The 22,526-nt window shown below is 33.1% G+C and overlaps 1 protein-coding gene across 1 annotated transcript in view; it reads right to left on the bottom strand.

Annotated features, from left to right (window-relative positions):
• Positions 1-22,526, bottom strand: part of CNTNAP4 (contactin associated protein family member 4) — a 208,929-nt gene that overhangs the window by 112,507 nt on the left and 73,896 nt on the right. The window contains exon 3 of the mRNA XM_066181677.1: positions 17,508-17,701. Coding sequence (XP_066037774.1) covers positions 17,508-17,701 — 194 coding nt within the window. The remainder of the gene's footprint in view (positions 1-17,507; positions 17,702-22,526) is intronic.

Raw genomic sequence — 22,526 nt, 5'->3', positions numbered from 1 at the left:
CTTTTTTTCTGGAACTTATTAAGTGTTTAATATATAAAAGAAATTTCATATACCTATGCAAATATTATCTGCATGGTAATCAAATTTTATCCTTAATTTCAATTGTTGCCAAAATACAATGTCTGCTATCCATTATGTTCTTCCACGTGAGATTTTGTACCTTAGACAACAGAGGACTAGCAGGTCAAATTTACTAAAGATGGTAGAGAAATCTATGGAGTTTTCTATGACTAGAGTGAGTATGCTTGACCCACATTTCCTGAGAAACAAAGAAAGATAAAAGTCATACTAAAACAAATAGGTGTTTTTTCTTTCTTTTGTCCCTGTCAACTCTGGAAATCATATGAATAATCAATGGGTGAAAATGCCTTTTAAGTTTCAATTCTTAGTTTTACTAGGGATATACACAGAAAAAATTGTGGCTTTTTTTTTCCACTTTACATCCTGATTACACCCTGATGAAATCTCACTACTGATTATTTATATTATAACTGAACTAATCCACTATACTAATTTACATCTCCATAAAATGACTTTGGCACCAACAGAATGACTAGGACATTCTAATTTCAAGGTGAGATATTGTAAAGGCAATCGAATAAATGTTTTCACACCATGAAAACACATTGAAAAAATCCCAATTTTAACTTCATTGAATCTTGTGCTTAAATTACGTATGTTAAGACATAGTAATAAAAAAGTTTTAATTTAATTTTCATCATAAATCATTAGTGATGCTTCACACTCAATTAAATCCCGAATCAAGTTTTACAGTAAAAAAAAACAAATAAAAAATTCCAAAATACTTCAGAACCTAAACAAAGTCAGGATAAGCCATTTAAAAAACAGTAAAAGAATCCACCCTGTTAAAGTACTTATGACAGTAGGCTAATCTAGTAACTCATAGAAAATAAAATATATTATCCAGACCCAAATTAAATTGCACAGAACTGATCAATAAACTCTCTAGCCGGAAATAACATATGGATACAAGAGAAATGATACCAGATTTTTTGAGAGTATTTCTTAACACTAAGTACCCCTCTAATTCTATTTTGTCTACAGTTCAACCCCACTCAGTGAGAAAAGGGAAATTAAATATGAAAGTATCCTTTCTTGGAATAGGAAACAAAAAAACCAAATTATTTTATTTTTTTAATTTATTGTCTGCAATATTACTGATCCCTTAATGCTCACAGCAGACTCTAATGACTAGGTTGTATATCCAGTATACAGAAAGAACAAACTGGAAATGTTATGTGATCTCTTATGACACTAAGAACAGAAAGATGTTCTACAGAGAAATTCTACAAAATTATATAGAATGTAAATGTAAAATATAATGTAAGTCAATTTAAGAACAGCTTTTGATTCTATTTTGAACTATTTTGATTCTATTTTAGTTCTATTTTGAACTATTTATTGTTTATTGGTTGTTGCACTCCTTCAACAGCATCTTATATCTCAGAAAAATCATATAGTTCCATTTATTTTTTCAAAGTCTGAAACTGAATTTTTGTCTGAAATCGATATTTGTCTGAAACAAATATGTGATTTTCCCATTGAAACTGTCACATTCAGTCAAAACCACTTGTTCTTTTAAAATCACACAAAATAATTTTGAAATCTCACACACGATGTTCTTTCCCACATTTATTTTAGAAGCATTCCTTAATCAGTTATCAGCATGAAAGAAGAAATCCTTTCCATCCAACTGAAGACACGTGGCTAAATACCATGATACAGCTTCATACACACTGGATCAAACTACTACTATCTCAATGGCAGCAAGCCAATCCCTCTGAACAACCAAAAAACCCATGAAAGGCTACACAGTCTGATTCCGAATAGTACTTAAAATACACAACTTTTCTGACTGTGGTAAGGAATATAAAGAAAATTGAAGAAGAAAACTGTTTCACAATGAAGTTAACCCACAATACGTACCTTCTTAATAGATGTAACCTACCATTCTTCCTGAGCTATATTCGCAGTGCCAACCACACCCAGTTTCAGGTGTTTCTGCTTTTCCATAAAGAATTGCCTGTTGATTTCAAAACCACTATGGTATTTTCTAAGGCTAGGACAGTAACTTTGCCATTATTCAGACAATATTCCTAAAGGTAAGTGGACAATCAACTACAAACACAAGTATTTGAGTTAAATGGAGTATTTGTGTGATTGATGACAAGCACAAAGGTGGATGATAATTCTTGTAGGTGGTGCGTAACAACTTTTTTGTGTATTTTTTTTTTTACCACTCCAAAGTATTATTATTCTCCATGCAGAAGAAAGCAAAATAGAAAAAGAAACTTATCTAGATTCAAAATTACCTTTATATTTAGGATCTGAATATATGGATACATTAATATTCACAGAAGGAAATGCAGGAAGCCTCTACAGCAACACTAACCTGCCATGACTGTCAAAACTTAGAAAATTAAAAAATATGTAAATTAAGGAAGATTAATCCAGTTTTCAGATTCTTCCTGAGAATGTAAAAGACTTCACTGTGCTTTCTCAGGTTTTTCTTGACTTCTGTGAGAGAGTGAGACAGTAAAAAAAAGGGAGGAAATCAGGCAGAGGGAGTGGGACAAAGGGGAAGAAGAGGGAAAAGTAATTAATTTATTGAAAAAGAAAGCCAGAGAAGTAGTTTAGAAAATTAATTTGACTTTAGAAACATGAACATTGTGTAGCCTTCTTAAAGGTGATATATTTTCAAGGAGTATGTAAGAGGATTTTAGTCTTGAGCATCCAGCTGACCCTGGCTAGGATCCTAAAATTTTCTAGCTACCAATCACGTGTGTGAGAATATAGCAAAGGCATCTTCCAATTACTGACTGAATTTTGAGGAAAAAGAAAAAAGTCATCATAAGAACTGCATTTTTCATCCTACCAAGGGAATCAATTGGACCTGCAATGGGAAGAAGTGCTGATGTAACATGTAATGAAAGATAAAAACCCAAAAAGTAGTTATCAAAGTTGTGTTAAGATACACGTATCTTGCTCTTAATTTATATCCTGTGAACAAGTGTCATTACTCAAGAATGTTGCACAAGTAAGTGGGGTATTTAGGCCCTGTATGCAATCAGTACCAGTGCTCTAATGAGCTGAAAAAACTCCACACTCAAATGAGGTGTTCCTGCTTTCAGGAAGCACATTTGCTGTTTGAGATACAGAATGTCAGAGGGATTTAGCAGGTAATATAAATGTGTCCAAAAAACACAAATACAAAAAAAAAAAGTAAAAAACAAATGAAGAACACATATTCTGGACTACCTCTAGAAGAATATGTGAACATGTTTCTGATGAAAACTATGCAGAAAATAAGGTATTCTGAGCCATGTTCATGTGCTACAATTTCTAATTTTTATGTTCTGTGTCTTTACACCAAATTAAACTCTAGTTTTATAAGGAAAATCCAGGAAACATCATGCGATTATGGTATCTAACACCACCGATTTGCTTGTAGAACATTAAAAATCTTGGCTTATAGCATGTAAAAATCCTCTTTTCAAAGATTTTCTGAGACTTTTGCTCAATATCTGAGTTTTATACACAGTAAATAATTTATTGTACTTGATCAAAGTATTTGATGTTTGCGGTCTTACAAGGAAAACATTTCTTCTGCATTTTTTCGCTTACTACCAGTTCTGATTTTCATTTCCATGTTATATTTTAAATGTAATGAATAATTTTCTCTAGTAATAATTTTTGTGTTTCAGTTATTATAGCATTTAGTATGTTATCAGTTGCATCAGTAAGATTATAAAAGAGAAAATGCCACAGTATATTGGCAGTACATTAACATATAGATTAAAAACAATTTAGTCTTTTCAAAATGTGTGTAATGTGCATTTATTCGCAGCTACATACTTTCATCTAGCAGAAAATTTGGCAAGACTATAAAGCTAAACCAAACAAGTGGCCTGTGAGGTGTTTCACGGAACTTTCCATTATAAACTGTTTCTGAAAGCCATTAGGTTCCTGACCTGAGCACAGTAATTTTTTCACTTACTTTGTAAACGCTAATACGTAACAGTTTGTAAAACTAGAATTAAAAAATACATATTTGCTATATTTAGGTTTTTCTTTTCTCAAAGTTATATTCATGAGTAGTAAAATATTTCCTTGAATTCAGGCTGTACAGGCACATAAGATTATTTTCCTAAATACCTTTGTATAATACATAACTTAAAACTTCTATAATGCAAACTGCTGAGCATAACACTTTAAATACTTTGTCTCCTAAAGCAACCACACTTTTCTTGTAGATATAAAAATAAAATATTGCCTTTTATGAACACCGAGAGAGTTGGAGAAGAGGAATAATTATAATTATGTAGGATCTGTTATCTGCAAAGGCCTATATTACTTAATTTTCTTCAGATTTTCTCTTTTGTGCACAGTAATTTCAAGGAGAAATATAAAAATAAAAAGCTGTTGCTACAATATATTTGCCTATATTAGCACATGATCAAACAAGTATTAGGCTGGTGTGGTTAAAGCACTTAGTGATACACGTCTGACTGTGCTAGAATTGACTCATTTATTAGTCTCAGCTTGCAGACACTTAGGCAATCATGCAGTTTCCTGACTTGAGTTTATATATTGATTTCATGCAAACAATATTATTAACACTAGGACCCCATGAGCCAGAACAGCAAGTCACAAGCAACGATGTCATGTCATTTCCACATAAATAGGCCTAATCAAATAATCCCTAACATCTCTTTGAGATAGAAAAGTCTCTGTTTAATTTGTTTTGTTAATTATGAGAAGAAAGGGAAACTCCCCTTTAAAGAGAGTATGCAGGAGAGTACATGCAAAACTACCTAAAGGAATTAAATCACACCCAAGTGAGGATCCCACAGAAGCAATACCAGAAGTGCTATCATAGATCTGAATAGGATCATTAAAAACCCAACAGAAATAAAAAGATTAGATAAAGAATTCATCAGTTCCTGAAAATATGATAAATTAAGAACAAGACAGAAAAATATTTAACACCTGCTTTCCTACTCTGTGAAAGAATACATCAGCAGATATCCAAATAAAATGCATAGTTGTACAGACTAGATACAAATAAGTGTAGCTGAAGGTTTTAGCACTTTGATGAGGTTCTGACTGTGTGTCTATTTGTACCATGGTGCACGTAAATATGAAATTCTTCCAATATTTTCCAGTGATTTTAAACGGTTTCTGGAATTGTAGGGTGTTAATGTCTCCATATTCCAGTAAGCCTAAGAAAATTCCTAGTGTGAATCATATATCATAGGCCAAAATATTTTTCCTGGTACTTTAAAAATAAATAAAAGGAAGCTGTATCAATGTTTTAAGTACCAAAGGCATCTAACAGAATGAGGAATACAGTACTGAATTGGATGGTGTTTACATTAGATCGATCTTACTGGGGCGGGGGAGAAAGGTTCCTCCAAATGATCAAATGATGTGGGCGCTGCTGCTCCTGACTGTTCCATCCTTCTTACTGCCTTAATGCCAGTGTTAACTAGTTTTGTACATAAGCTACTCTGTTCTTAGCACTGTTTGTTTTGTGATGAGTGCTTTTTCATTTTTGTGGGGGATGTTTGTGTGTGTTCATAACAAAATTATTAAACACTTTCTAGATTTTTTGTCTCCCAACATTAATTACACTCTATTAAGTAAATACGGTATCAAGACTAACCTTCAAAATAGGGCTGACCTAACATATACATTCCTCCTTATTTTCTTCTTTCACAAGTCCGAGAAAAAAATTCTTTAGTTAGTTTCTTGAATTAATTTGAATTCAGATCTTTTGCTTCTTTCCTGTGAGGGTCACCAAGAATTGGAACAGGCTATCCAAAGAAGTTGAGGAATCTCCTTCCCTGGAGATTTTGAAAGCCATCTGGACACAATCTTCAATAAGGTTTTCCAGGGGACTCCACTCAAACAGAGAGGTTGAATTATATTGCCTCCAGTGAACCTCTCCAAATTTAATCATTCTAAGATTCTGGTTTCAGTGATTAATGAGTTGTGAAACCATAAAAAAGGTTTAAAAAAGGCCTTTTTTTTATTTATCAATGCTGTGTTATATAGAGCTGAAATTTGCACTGGACTATAGTAAAGAAATAAATACAATGAAAGAAATCAATTTTGATGACAGATTAGTTTAATAGAGTGTGCTTTCCTATATGTGATAAAGAATTTGAAAATGAGAGTACGGATCTGGAAATCATCTCCTGTTCATTTTATCTGAGTATTATTTGACTATGATGGAGGCAAATATTATAACTATTTCCTTGAATACGAAAACCATAAAAAATGTACACACTTCCTTAGTGTGTACATTTAAAACATATAAATAAAATAAATAAATAAAACATATAAATAAAGAAAAAACATATAAATAAAGAAAACCTGAAACAACACACTAAACAAAAAAAATCCCCAATCAACCTAACAAACCCCTAAAACAAACAAAACAAAAACACCCAAAGAAACAAAATAAGAAAAAAATCCCTGAAACACATATGAACAAACAAAAAGAAAAATACTTATCATGTACAATGTCACTCAGTCCAGTAAGGTAGGAGGAGGTATGGACATGAACAGGAAAGACATTTCTTGATGAATCAATAGATCCACAGAAGAGGAATTGATGGAGGCAAGAAGTAGCATGAAAAAAAAAAAAAAGCATGAAAAACCCCTACTTTAAAGCTCAGTCTTTCCACTGCATTAAGTAAAACCCGTCTTTGGGTCTCTCATTTCTAAATTCAAATGACTTTAGACTCTTAATCTGGTCGTAACTTTGCAGCAAGCACATTCTCATAAAATCATCACACAAACTCACCTCTTAATTAGTCTATATATTATCAATTCATTAAATCTTGTCAGAAAATTGCACTGGACAATTTTCCTTAAGAAGACATTGGTCTTCTACCAGTGATGACTGGTAGTGGCTAAGACTACTGTAACTTAATAATATTCTTCTTGTGTCTTAATAGTATTCTCCTGTAGCTTTATACATGCTTCCACATGCTTCTGTGGATTCACTGGCCCAAGGGGAAAAAAAAAGATAACTCTTTTCACAAATATACAAAGAGTTTGAAACACAGGAAGTTTTCACTTTCACTTCTCAAAATAAATGTATTTTCCTAGGGACCAGAGGTGGAGTCTGACCTTCGTACTTCTCTTTTTATCTCCATACAACAACACAATAGCAACAAACACTAAGACCAAACAGGTATTAAAACAAGATTTAGCAACATCTGAGGATATGTTCAATGCTAAAACTCTTCTGGACATATCTGATAAATTTTGCATTCCACTGATAAAAATATTCAAGGTTATTTGTCATTACATATTTGAATTGAGAGAGACTGAAATGTTGTGGTTAATGGCTATTAACAGGAATTAATGCCCAAATATTTCTGACTGGAGGTGAACAAGGCATTCTAAGTTTTGAAAGATGTAGATGTTTGAAAGAGTAATATAGTGTATGTCTGACTATAAACAGATTCATAAAAGTAACTGATAGAGCTATTAAAACTTCCACTGCCAAGGCTAATACAGATATATGTGTCTCTTTGAGGCAAAATAATCAGTTAAGTCAGCAAAACTATGCGTAAAAGCTAAAAATTACTTTTCCACTGTTTTTCTATTTTTCTATCACAAGACTGCTAGAGAATAAAGCCTAAGTTAATAGCTCACAAATTTGAAGAAAAACTCCATGCTGACCGCAGTTTGTGTCTATGACTAGATCTAACAGCACCTAGTTTTAAATATTTCATTAAGAACACAGAATGCCCTTAACTAAGGGGTTAGCACAAATATCTACAACTACCTGATACAGATTCAGGATATAATGCAGTTAAGTTACTATTATTTTTCTCCAAACATTTCTGTCAGTAATCCTAATAAATAACAATGAATGTTGTGATTATAGGAAAAATCTGCACAGCCAGCTAGTTAAAAAAGATGATTGTTGCAAATTCCATGGAATCCCATAAGAAATTCTCTGACATCTTCTACAACACAGAATGTGATAGCAAGACCAACAAATACATATATATATATAATCCACGACCTGTTTACTAACCCAAATAAAACTTTATCTAACAAGTAAAATATAATTCAGATTTTTTAATTGAAAATTATGTAAGTTACTGAAGTCTACCCAAAAAAGTCTCTAGGCTAAATTTCTGTTCAAAGATGTGAGCTTCACAGAAGGAAATCTGCTGAAAAACTTGCAGATGAATTAACATATTTGGAATAAAAAACTTTGGATAAAGGACGTATTTTTGTTTAAAACAAGTTAAATGCTGTAAATTAGATAGTTTCATGAAACTTTTCTGATACTTAGACTCAGATCTGAAGATCAAAAAAACATGAATTCCAGCTAGCATATTCACAGATAACTATACTGAAAAGCAAAGGGCTCTTTGAGGCACATTAAGGTAGTTCTTTCCAGAGATATTTTAATTAGGGCTTCTTGACTTTGAAAAAATAAGGTAACTTAAGAAGTAGGAGAAAATAAGGTATTAACTGAATTTTCAAAGTACAGATCTGATCACATGGAGATCTTTACTAGATTTGAATTCTATTGCTATAGTTGCTGAATCACTTATTTAAAACACACTGAAATACACCTCGCACAGTTTAAGTCTAGCAAGTTTCACACAGAGGAAGAAATATGCATTGAAACATACTTACCTATAACCTTCAAAACAAGTGGTAGCAAATGTCACTATCTGGCAGCAGAAAACATAGATTTAAATTGGTCAAACACCTGTCTACTAGAAAATAAAACCTATTCCTTATTCAGCACAGAAATGAAAGATCCAAGATTTAAGTACATATCCAGTAGAGGAATGACATTCCTTTCCATTTATGAAAAGGCCCTAAAATATAGACAAAAGAAAATACACAACATTGAAATACAGATAACTAACCTTGTTTCTCCTTACATGATTCAAGTTTCCAATAATGAAATAAAAATATATGAAGTACAAGCTTGTAAAACTTAAGTAAATTCTATGGCATTACCAAGACTATGATGATGACATATAACATATATTTTTTTAGTTTAGACAACTAAAAAAAATACGCACAGTGGAGTTTTTATCAGGATACTGGTAAGATCAGTATCAACTGAAGATGATATTGATAAGACATTTACTAAGAGGTATATGAACATTTTACTTCAAAAATCAACAGAAATAGCAATCACTATCTCAAAAAAATATGTTTTTGTGTAGCTGTCTATTTTAAACATACAGATTTCATTTTTAGAGTGTGCAGGAATGTGACAAGGAAGGCAAAGGTTTATTTGGAATTAAATCTGGAAAGGGATTTCAAGGACATTACTAGTAAAAAGAAGATTAGGGAAAACGTGGGTCTGATGCAGAATGATGGAGGTCTCCTGGAGACAAAGGACACAGAGAAGAAGAGGATACTGAATGTTTTTTTCAGTTTAGTCTTTACTGCTAAAGGCAGGCCTCAGGTACCCCAGACTTCTGGAAGCAAGAGCAATAAAGCAGGTTGCCTAGAGACACTGTGGTGGCTCCTTCTCTGGACACATTCAAAATCCACCTAGATGTGATTCTGTGTAGCATGTTCTAGTTGATTCTGCTTCAGCAGTGGTCTTGGACTAGATGATCTCCAGAGATCCTGTCTAACCTCAACCACTCTGTGATTCACTCTATATTCAAACTGTATTTTTCCATTAAGAAAAATACTTTGGAAATAGATTTTTCCCAAAAAAATCTCTGCATTCTAAAAGTGTTCAGAAGATAATTCTTACCCATTATTTACAGCCTTGATTACATAAACAGATTATGAGGCAATGCTTGTCTAGGTTTCCAGTGAATGCTTAGGAATGGGTCCACAATTTCAAGTGTGATGTTGCACACTAAACAGTTCATGCTGGATCACACAGCAGGGTGGCAATTTTATATTCCATGTTAGGTCAAGAAATAAAAGAGACTTCTGCTGGGTTTATGAAACAGAACAGCTACAGAAGAATAATAGCAGATCTTAGTTCCACAGTAGCCTGAAAACCGTTATTCAGTCATGTAAGAGAAAAAGATCACTAGCCATGGCATGTGTTTTATAGAAATGCAGATACAAAGAAAGAGCAGTAACAGATGAAATTTGGATTGAAAACACTGAAATTCTATTGACAAAAATCAGACTCCTGGAAGCTGAAATAGGTATTTGGGTGTCTAAGTGTATGTTGGAGCTACCAAGTTCAAGAAAAACTTAGATCTGCAAATGCCTATTTCTACTTTTAGGACTCTGTAGTTTTAATGTTTAAAAAGTTTTGCTGAGGAAATTTAATTATCTAAATGGGAAATGTGACAATGATTCAAATACTACTATGTTGTAGACATGTTACTTTATTAAAATAACTCATAAACTATTAAAATGGCATCACACTACCAGAGTTAAGATACTACATACTCAAAATAATTTGTGGTTTTCTCTGAAGTTCAATGACCAAAGTTTTTATAAAAAATCAGTTCTTTCACTCTGTTAACTTTAAACCTCAGGAATTACACTAGGCAAAAAACAAATCCATGTATGACAGAATCATTCTTCCAAATTAGGTTTCAGAAGTCCATTTCTGAAAGTATTCTTTCAATATTTAAAGAGAGTGGCTGGAATAAAAAAGAGAGAAGCTGAATATGTGGACTGTTACCACTTACTTGCTCAATAAACCTTGAGCAAACTGAACACACTCTGTTCTGATTGAAAAGATGAAATGCTTTCTTCAGAGACAGCTTGATTTCTTCAAGCACACAATCTGTCTGTTGCAGAAAATAGGGACGATATTTTCCTAGCCATAGAACAATTTTCCTCATCCATCGTAAGTCATTTTCAGGCAGACATATGTGTTCAAGCACAAAATTCTCGTATTAGAATGAGAATGATAGGGATCCATGCAATATCACTCTAGAGCGGCCAACACCTGAGAGAAGAGATACAGAGCTAATTTTTCTGTAGTTCTAATGCTTTCTGTGGCATTTTGCGCATACATATGAATACCACAGTATTATTGTTTTTAAGATAATCAGTAGGAAAAGGCAATACAAAATAATTCATCTTCTATCACAGTGAATTATTTTAATGGAAAAATGGTGCACTAGCATTAATATATAGATGCTATACATAGTATCAATATATAGTATCAATCAGTAGAGATAATGCATTTAGAGTACAGATAATCAGAGATTATAACTATAATAGAAATAAGAAAATATCTTAATAAAAAACACTAATTTTAACTTGCAAAAGCAACTCAAGATAATAGGAGTAATTTACAGGATTTCTGCCTCTTAGAAGTGCAAAGTCCTTTATAGAACAAACTCACTAAATGAATGTGCAGAAAAGGCAGAAGCAAATAACCGGCTGCTTGCTGTGTCTCTTGTACTACCCAAATATAGAAAGTCGTAGCTGCTTTTCTATTACTTATGATGAGGCTGGAAACTGTCTGGAAAATAGTCCTGATCAAGATCAGTCCCAGAAACCAATTCTGAGACACAGTTAATAGTTTGCACAGCAGAAATTTTTAAAATAACAAAGTATCATCCCAACATACTTACATTTGTTTCCCAAAGCTGCTGTTAATTAATGACCGCAACATTAACACATACATTTGAAATAACCTGTGAATATCTAAATCTAGAGCATATTTACTTCAGGATGCTGCTGGATTTGCATACTTTCAAGGCATCTTGCTGTCCTTGGTTAAATACATTTTTTTTTTTTAATGTGTGTGTCTAGCTTCTCCCACATATGGTCTGCCATAATATAAACAGTATCAACATATACTTTACCTGTTTTGGCATTAAGAATTCCTTTAATGTTTACTCACAAAAATCATATAGATTTTATGTAAGGCACTGCATTTTTTGCTGATGTTTCAATCTTTTTTCCTTCCTTTTAACTTATCTTAAATATTCTAGGACAGGTTAACCTTGATGCATGCATTCATCTCTTCACCTAATATAAGTTATTTTACACAGAACATTAATCATTGTGACTACAAAATTAGCCTTATTAGATTGCCATTTAAGCATCTAAAAATAGCACTGTGGTCGGAGTACTTTTAAAACAGAGGCAGATAGAGAAATGCAAAGGCTCAGAAGGCAAGTTCAGAAATTTTTAATGTTTTAAATAAATATTAAAATCTCCTCATCATAAGTGGAAGTTTATGAATTTCACAAAGGCATTTGCACAATAGTCCCGTCTGTATTATTCCACACAATTCCTTTTATTTCTGACTTTCTTCACACCTAATTTTTCGTATTTCCCTTCAAGCTCCTTTTATATAGCAAATTAAGAATATTCTCCTCCTTTGTTTTTTCCCACCTCTTCCCACATTCCCCAGCATCTTTCCCCAATCCACAAAAATCATCAAGTGCTCCTTAGTCAGTTCACAGAGAACACCAAGCTGGGCAGATGTGTTGATATGCTGGAGGGTAGAAAGCTCTACAGAGGGATCCAGACAGGCTGGATTGATGGGCTGAGGCCAGTTGTATGAAGAGACCTTAAAGAACCCCTGATCCTAACACTCCTGCCATGGGCAGGGATACCTTCCATGAGAAGTGGTTTCTGTCCCATATTTCCTCTTTAAGGGGGGTGACTCCTCACACTCTTCTGTACTTCAGCATGTGTCCTTTCCACAGAGTGCAGTCCTTCAGCTACTCAGTAGAACAGTGTGGGTTCCCCACGGGGGTCATTACTATATGTTCTACTTTAATTCATAGATAAATATATTATCCCTTTCCTGTGATCAACAGAAGTGTCAGGCAGTCTGAAGTCACATTATTGCAAAACTATGTAAAATGTAACTATGGAAAATGTAGTGATAGAGTACCCATTGAAATTATCTATGACTTGGCTTGCAGAAGAAATCAACAGAAAAACGTTTTGGGTTCAAAAAGTAATTAGCAGAACTCCAAAAAAGTAGCAAAAATGTACAGTCTTTTGGTATTAAAGTGAAGCAAATTATGATCAAGAATGATGACTCTGCTCTCTAAGGAGGGGAGGATCATAGCAAACATGAATCACAGAGTCTAAGGACGAGTCACCAGCTTTATCAAAACAGAACATTCTTGAAACTTATATTGTGATTATCACAGAAGACTTCTGATTTGGTATTTCTTAACCTGTAATTTTGCATAATTGTGAGTTATTTTACATCACGGGAAGTCTCCAATAAAATATAAAGCCCCAATTCCTTTAAAAAGGAAGTTATGAATATATGTAGCAATGCGTAAACAATTAATTCTATACCATTCAAAAAATTATGCTACATACTATTAGAATAGTAACTGCTACAGTGAAAACACTTCTGTGCAAATTCACAGAGCTGAGGATATTATGATAATACAAACTTACATTTTCAACTTCAGCTAAGTTAAATTAAACAACCGGTAGACATCGAAACCTAAATATATGTACAAAAATAAACAGACATAAACAAATTTGTTGTCTAAAAGATATTTTACTAAAATGGTCATAATTTCCCCAAACTTTAGCTATTTTTATCTATTAGTTTTAATTTCTCTCTTTAGAAATAATTTCTAAAAGGAGGATTCAAAACAAATAAAAGTGAAAATTCAATTCCAGCTGTGGAATGGACAAATCATTATTCTCACAAGAAAAAAAAAGAAAATAAAATCTACAAAACTGAAGGCTGAAAATGTGTATTTGCAGGCTGAATATATGTGTATTTGCACAGGTGGAATGTAATAGTCAACATTAAATGAAAGAGAAATTGCATTTTTCTTATTCTTCAAAATTCCTGCCAATGAATAATACTGAGATGCATTTCTGCATGACTCATGTTTTCATTGAAATTATCAGCCATAGGAAACTTGTTATTCAAACTGTGAATGACTATCCTTCTTCCCCTCTTAACTCCTCCCTTTTAATCTCTTTGTCTTATTACTCTCCTTTTAAGAGAAGAGCCATTTGTAACATCAAGGAGAGAGTACACAGCACAAAAAATTTTGTGATACAAAACTATGAGTTTAGTTAAATGCAGAAACTATTCTAGTTGAAAGGATCAGTATACATAGCCCCAAATAGTTAAATATAATTACAACAGGAGATCCTTCACAGACAAAATACAGGCGATGATCTCTAGAATTATAAGGAGGAATACAAATACAAATCACGTAGAAGAATAAATAGCAATACATCTAATAAAGGTAGTATTCAAAGACATAAGGTTTCCTAGGACTTCTTGACCAAAATTTAACTTTTTTTTTTAATGATGTTTTACTCTATACCACCTGAAGTCTGACAGAAGAGAAGTGAAAAGCATCTGACAACTTAATATACAAAGAGATTTGAAGCCTCCTCTCATTTTAAAGGTAGAAAGAACCATGCAAAAGATTGGGTTTCGGAGTTTGAACTTTACTGCATCTGAAACTACATCCTAAGGAATAGGAACACAATAAAAAGATTGAAGAATATAAAAACACCAATACATGTTGTTCTAACACTTCCATATTTATGGTAAAATTAAAGAAAATATAAAAATGAGTTTAATTAATTTCTTTCTAAGATTAAATTTTTCATTATCTAAGTTACTTATTTCTGTGCAAAAACATGTGTTTTACCACTAATAACAACTATTTCACTTAAGAATTGCATCTTAACCTGAACTGTACCAATTCCTAAAAGAGATGTAAATATTAATTTTACTAAGGTCTGACTGAAAAAATCTTACAATTAATATCAAGAACAGGACAAAAAACACAGTTTAAAAAGACAGTGACAGTAATATCACTGAAGACTGAAATCAAAATGTATTGTTAAATTAGAAAAACTCTATCGTAGAGCCTATAGCTAACAATACTTCATAATAATTTATCTACAGCAACAAGAGTCCTAGTAATGTAAATAAAATGGAGTTAGTCTTTCAAAAACTACTCTAATAATTAAAGGATTTATGCAATAAATAAAATCCACATAAAACACAAACTTCCTACAGTTATGAAACAGCAAGTAAGACATACATTTAGGTCAAGTACAACAAGAAAACTAGAACATTAAGATCAAAATATACTGCATTAGTAAAGACTACAGTCACCATGATTCCTTCTAAACCAATTCCCAATCTACAGAAAAGTGAAAAAAAAATTTAATATTTAGCAGCAGGGAAGTGAGAAAGTCTAATCTCTCCTAACTTCAGGATTTTTACATCCAAATTCATCCAACACACAACAAAGTGTTTTATAGGTGGGGGAAGGTGAAAGGGTATATTTCAACCTAGGCAAGACATCTATAGTCAGAGGAACCAGACTTGGAAAAAACTACCTTATCCACAGATAATTATGAGAGTTTTGATAACTAGATCATCATCTGCAGATGTGTAGTTAGTATTCTTTCACCTCAGTTGTTATAAAAATTTTACAGTAGATGAAAAAGCTGTTATAGGTGCACAGTGGCAGGAGTTTCAGAACCTTAAGATAAGCCATAAGGAAACAAATATAATTCAGAACTAAAAAAAAATAAAAGAAAAATAGAAAGTAGGAAGTGGTGAATTTGCAGACAAGGGAAGCATCTTTACTTAAGCCTACAAAAAGTGGTTACGAAGTAAAAAACCTTGTATCTACTGAAGACTTCAACACAGAGCCCTCAGAACTTCATCTTCCATCATTCTAATGCAGAGTAGTATTAAACCCCAAAAGTTATTTCTGGTAAGTAGCATTGTAAAAAGCCAATGACTCAGTCAAAAATAGGATAGAAATAACACAGTAACAAGTACACATTATAAAATGTTGGATGTTCTTGCCTTAATGAACTTGAGCATGTCATTTAACAAGTCAGCATAAAGAGGTAACAGTCAGAGAAAATCTATAATACAAATAGGGATTTAAGAGTTTCACTCCAAGACTACATTTTTTTATTAGTTTAGAAAAGAGAAAATATATTCCCCTAGAGGCAGAACTCCTAAATAAAGATACATAAAAAAGATTAATAGACTGCCCTGAATTTGATATTTTGCATCCTTGAATTATTCATTATTGCCTGCAAGTCATACCTTCAATCTGCATTGCAATCATTAAAATAATAATTTTTTATTAAGTTTGAGATTATGGAATTGAAGCTCCACTTTTCAGCTCCTATAGATCTAACAATCCCCTTATCCAATGTCTATATCAACATTTACTATTTTTCAGAACTTTCATTTGATATTTTACTAGTGACAATATTCAAGAAATAACAGCCTCCATCACTATTTGCAATAGCAATACCGTATTTCAAAAGAGCCATTGTGGAAGAGATCAAGCTGCCCTACCTCTCAGATATGTTTCGTCAGTCAGTCTTAAGATGAGCAAAGACAATAATGCAGCAGCTTATGCTCATTTAACATTTGAAAAATTGGCTGATTTTCTCTACTCCCCACAGCCATATGGATTAGAAACTCATTTATTTCTCTTTGTCATGAAAACAAAATCTGAAGCGGAAGTATGTAGCAAATTTAAAAAGCAGGATAATTATGCAACAAGTAAAATACTGCATAATCTCATTATACCATGGATGTGTTTTGACAGTAAGAGTGACAAAAACATTTTGAATTAAAAGTCAACAAAATCAAAATGGATAAAATGAAATACATTTTAACAGAATGTTTAACTGCAGCAAGAAATAAGTGAAGTCTAAAGCTTAGAAAAATTTAGAAATTAATCAGCTCTATGCATGGAGAACAGAATTCACTTGACAGGATACAATAACATAAAACAAATTACAATATTCTTCCTCTAGTCCAAGCTGCAAATTATTGGGGATCAAGGAAAGGTGCAAGCCTTTTCTAAAACTATATAATCCACTTTTTCATGTAGACTTTGGACATCATCTCTCTGGTTTTGCATCCTTTGCTCTCATTTATATTCATGCAAAATGAAAATGATTATATAATTAATGGCTTATTAATTATTATTTACAAAGCTAATCAGAGATAAGCAGGTTAAAGCATCAGAAACTTGACTCTAAATTTGATGACCAAAACTTAAATATTGCTTTTCTTTTTCTTCTTTTTTTTTTTTTTTTTACTAGACTGGGATTTGCTTGGTTAAGATTTTCAGTTCTTTAGTTGTTTCATTTTATTCTTTAAACGTTCTGCATAAAATAAAGCAAGTGTTTTGTTTTGTTTTGTTTTTTTAACTGTAACTATAAGCCAAGTTTCATTAACTGGGATCAATGGTTTTGGGAAAAGAAGTTTTCCATACATAGCAAGACAAAAGAGATTTTGTATACATTTTCATTCCTCAGAATAATTCCTTGTGTCTTAATGGAGTACTGCTACAGCTAGATTTTTGATGTTTGTTTGCTTTTTACTGTCTTTCATCTTTTCAAGAGCTAAATTGCTTAGTATATTTAAATATCTAAACACTTTCAGAGTAGTTCTTTATATTCTACAGCTTTACTTAGATTTGCAACAATGCACAGCCAAGTTGCCTTTAAGTCTTCTGCAGAAACTAATTCTCATTATTGAAAGAACATACCCAAATGCTTTCTTCTTGACGATACTGCTTCCAATTTCGTCCACTGTCACTGAACATCAGAAGGTAGCTTGTTACCCAGTCTGAGCTTCCATAACCACCTTGAGTAGCAACAGCAGTAATCTCAGTTCTTTCACCAAGATCAATCTGCAGCCATTGGTATTTATTGGACACAAGTGGAGACCAGCCACCAGCACCTTAAAAAGAATGAGAAAGAGTGAAAAGTATTCCTAAAAAGAAGCAAGTTAACACAAAACTTGTATATGCAAAAATAAATTAATTCATTTGAGCAACATTATCTAATGAAAAATATCCTTCTCCAATCTACAGTTTTCAAACTAGATGATTGTTAGAAGTCCTTTTAAACTCAAACCAGTTGATGATTTTCTGATTCTAAATCAAGATCTAGTTCCATCAAAACTATTTTGGTATTATTTAACAAGTACTTTGAAAATGTATACTAGATTACTAGATATTTGCAACCAAATAAAACTATTAAAAATTCTTGATTTATTGCTGAGGAATTGATTCAGACCCTTTTCTGTGTCTCAAAGTTCTACAATAAATTTTACAGAGTAATTTTTACCAACTAGACTCTTCAAGTAAAAAAATCATAATTTTGTCTTTTTATTTTATGGATCTCTATTTGATTTTATGTAAACAAGAAGATCTCCAGAGGTCCTGTTAACCTCAATGATCCTGCATGATTCTGCTCTGTGAGGCCTGGATATGTAAATTTGCATATGAAGCTATAAAGTATTGTTAGATGACAAATTTGCACATGCTCTAAAATGACCAAGAAATCTGTAAGCAAAATGCTAAGAGACTATGAGGTATACACATGTAGTTTGAACCACAAGAACACCTGTCTGCAAAGAAAAAATGTCACCCAAAACATAGAGCTACACCTCCAGTATTTCAACTAATCAGATATTAAAAGGAAGAAATCATATCAGTTCTGTGCTTTTTTTCCTTCCTTTGCTTATCTACTCAGATCATGCTAGTTTTCCTGTAAAGCTGCATGGAAAAGGTCAGCGGTAGGTATCAAATAATCTCATGAGAAAAAACATTGGTTTATGGAACTACATCGCAAAATATGCAAGTATTCAGACACAGCATCTGCTGGGTTTTATCAGAGAATGCTGTGAAAAAAATTTTAAAATACCCATTGTCTAAAGATAGATTTAGGTCTAACTCTGAAAAACATAATGTAAGAGGCACCTTGAAAATTTCTTAAAGCATGCATACATGGAACCAGAACAGATATATCTAGTTTCCACAATAATCAGTTAGGTACAACCTAATTTTATGCTTCTATGTATTCAAGATGTAGAAAAATTCATAGCTACATACTACATGTTGCTGAATTCTGTTTAGAATCATGAGTCAAGTTCTTAGCATTACCTTCTCTAAGAAAGAAAAAGAAAAAAAATTTACTTAGGGATGTAAAACTGTCAGTTAAATATAAAATGGTGAGAAATCATATAGGTATTCATAAGTCGCAAAAAAGTGAGGTCCATTGTACAGAGCCAAGCAGAAAGACCTGAGAGAAAAACATGAAGTCCCATGTATGTAACAATTCCTTTGTCCACACAGTTATGAATGAATTAAAATGTAACAGAATTAAAATGTAACAGAATTAAAACTATGGAGTTAAATACTGTGCTTATTTTCCCCCTCTTTATCTAAATCAGTATTTAGAACTTTATGTAAATACGTGATTTCAGTGGCAGCATCTCAATTACTCTCAAGCAGATTCTGAAGCCTTTCCTTATGACCACATGATTTCAACTTTTAGTGGCTGTGCAGAACAGTGTGGTGTCATCAAACAAGAAAACATTGTGAACAGTCAGCATGAGAGGATAAACAAGGGTCCTCACACCCCTAGGCAGAGTGGTCCACATTCACATCATACACTGTATCTGACACACATCACACAAGACTCAACTGCCAACTTAACTTTCAAAGCCTCAGTTCATGCACAAATACTTACAGACACAGCAATATTCTGCCATGCTGTGTTATGCAAAGCCTTCTTAGAATTATGTGTAACCGTGCTAAGTTTGATGACATTTTTGAACCTTCCACTTGAAAGGCAGGATTGAATTGTTGTCAACAGGAATAATCTGGCAGACTATGCTGAACACAGAGTTTGTAAATTCCTTCCAAGACAAAATATCTTCACTTGGTGACAGCAGAACTTGCTTCAGAATGAAGTAGTGGAAGTTAGAAGGATGTCAAGAAAAATGCCTGAAAAGCTGGATGTTATGGCAGTATTACTTGGTACTAGCCTGAGGTAAGGACTCCTGTCTTTATTACCGTGATTTCCAGAAGTTTTTGCAAGGCATGCCACCATGCAGTCTATACCCCCTCATCATACTGCACTACATCCAGAAAAGAAGAGAAAGAGACACATAGTGTTCTAATGTCAGAGCTATTTGACTTGAGGGATTACAGTAAAGATGTAGGCCCAGAAGTCATCTATTAGCTCTGTACTGACCAATGCAATGTAAGACCTATAAAGAATAACCACCAAGCAGAAGCAGCACATCTCCAACAGCCTATGTTAAGCCACAGTCTGGACCACCAGGCAGAAGCTGCAACATGTTTCCTGAAACACCACGACACTGGTTCATGTGATGCTTTCATCTGTGAAAGGCTCTTCATGAGCTCTCCTGTCTGACTGTCCAGCAGCCAGGTGTCCTCCCAGCATCTGACTGCCACCTGAAAGATAGGAAAAGTTTGCCCAGTCCTGCAGGAAACACTAGTAGAGAATATTAGCTTCTCACCCATCACTTCTTACAGTGTGTCCTGTCCTTGCTGGAAGATTAATGAATGTACCAAACTACAGTCACTTTTGGCTGTAGAATACATCTGGGCATGGTGATGCACAGAAGTAGGCTGCATAACAGATGTCAAAAGGATCTTGTTTGTCATATTTCATGCTGTATGGTGTGCATATTTCTGGGAAGATCTGGAGAGGTCTTAAATGGCTTCTCACAGGGATGCAGATACCATGTATATTAAACAAGGCTGTGCCAAAATGTATGAACACACAGGGACAGACTAAGATTTACAGGAAAATAATTTTGTCATCTCTAAACTTCTTGAATTATTGACTTTGAAGTCTTCATCTTATTTCTCTTTTTTGTCAGTATATTTTATAAAAAGGATATGTTTTCTTCAACTACCTCTGAATATAGGTTCTACAGTAACTGACCTTTTGTTGCTGACGAACAGCAAACCAGAAAAGTAATTTTCAAAGGGGAGAAAACCTGTATATAGAGTTCCTTTTTTTGAACTTTATCTCAGGTAGTTTTTTAACCCTTTTTATTTTCTACTGTCTCATGCAAATATTGAGATTACTTGTATGCAAAATGCCAAAAATCTACATTCAATCTGCTCAAGCACACAAGATCCGTGCTTTATTTCTGTTAAAAACCCCAAGCATTACACAGTTCCTTTTTATGAAGAGCATGCTGAATTCAATTTGAACACACAGATAATACATAAAATCTTTTCATTTCACTTATTATCCTTCTATTTATTTAAATACCAGTGCTTGTAAATTTTTTTTTACATGTGATGTAATTTTTTAAAGTACATTAGTTCACAGAACACATTTAGCAATACTTTTTCTGAAGCATTAAGTCCTTTTCTTAACTCATGAATCTCCGTCTTTCCATTCCATTTTAGTAAGAACTTGCCAGCTTTACCTGATGGATCATAAGTAAATGGAGGATCTGTGGTGACTGAGAGAATTAAATTAGAGTTTCCATCAGTCACTAATACATACTAGCTGATAAATAGTCTTCTTCATTTTGTATGACATTCACCAATAAATTGATTATTAAATGACTGAAAAATTCCTAAGCTTTTGATATTTTTACTGCATTAAAATTGATTAATTGGTGCTAGATTAAGAATCTAAGCAATCATGTGTCTTTCATATTTAAATTTTGCCTTTGAAATTCCATTATTCTTGATTTCTGTTTTTACAACATCGTAACATTTAGTTTCTACAACATTATAACATTTATTTTCATAAGTCAGTTAAGTGAAATACTTTGGAGCTTCATCACACATTCACACCAAGCAACGCACAGTGCTCTTCGGTGGGAGTTGTACAAGGGGGTGCCATTTATCAGTTCAGTCAGCAATTTCTTTATCACAACAACAGTCAAACTATAAACAAGACTGAAGCCTGTAATCTGTCCTGGATTTATGCACTGAACTTCTGGCAGGAGACTTGCTTTCCTTCAGATACCCCATATTTCTTGAATTCAATTTTTATGCTCTTCATATGTAGTTTAAATTGTATCACCTTTCTTGCTTTTGAAGGTTAAATATCCTCTGTCCCTTCCCATGACCATCATATAAAAACAAATCACAGCACTGAATGGATATTATTTCATTACCCTTGTTCCTGTCTGCAAGGATATAGGTTTAAAGAGCTTTTACTTTCATAATTCCTTAGCTTCTCTGAGGTGACAATATCATTATCACTAACATTGAAAATAGAAAAAAATAAGTCAGCAAAGTTATCAAATCACTACAAGAGAACAAAACTAGAAATGACTGAAGATAAGGTCGAAAAACTCACATCCAGGGCAGAAAATACCCAAGTGTTGCTACAGTGGACTTGGAGTGCTATATCAGGTAAAAAACTTTTAACCCTTACAGCAGAAAATTTATTAGATAATGCTTAAGCTCTCCAAATTTGCTTTATGTAGTTATCAGGATGCCAGGCTACTTTCGCTTCATTTTGAAAACTCTGAACCACATAGAATAGAAACTGTCCTTTGTCCCTTTGTAAGAACAACACCCCACTTTTTGCTTATCTGGCTCTATGACTACATTGTCTATATTGTTACGTAAACCACAAAACAGTTCACGCTCATACAAGCCTTGACATCTGCTTCTTCACATGCAGTTCATTAGACCATTCAGCCAGCACCACCACCTATACCACTCTTAAATTCTGTAAATTTTCTGCATATTTTATAGCAATAATTGCAAGAA

The sequence above is a fragment of the Chamaea fasciata genome, unplaced genomic scaffold (assembly GCF_029207755.1).
Source record: "Chamaea fasciata isolate MVZ Bird 193981 ecotype frontalis unplaced genomic scaffold, bChaFas1.0.hap1 SCAF_4, whole genome shotgun sequence".
NCBI lineage: Eukaryota > Metazoa > Chordata > Aves > Passeriformes > Sylviidae > Chamaea > Chamaea fasciata.
The sequence above is the reverse complement of the archived record's forward strand: the minus strand, read 5'-3'. Positions and strand labels throughout refer to the sequence as shown.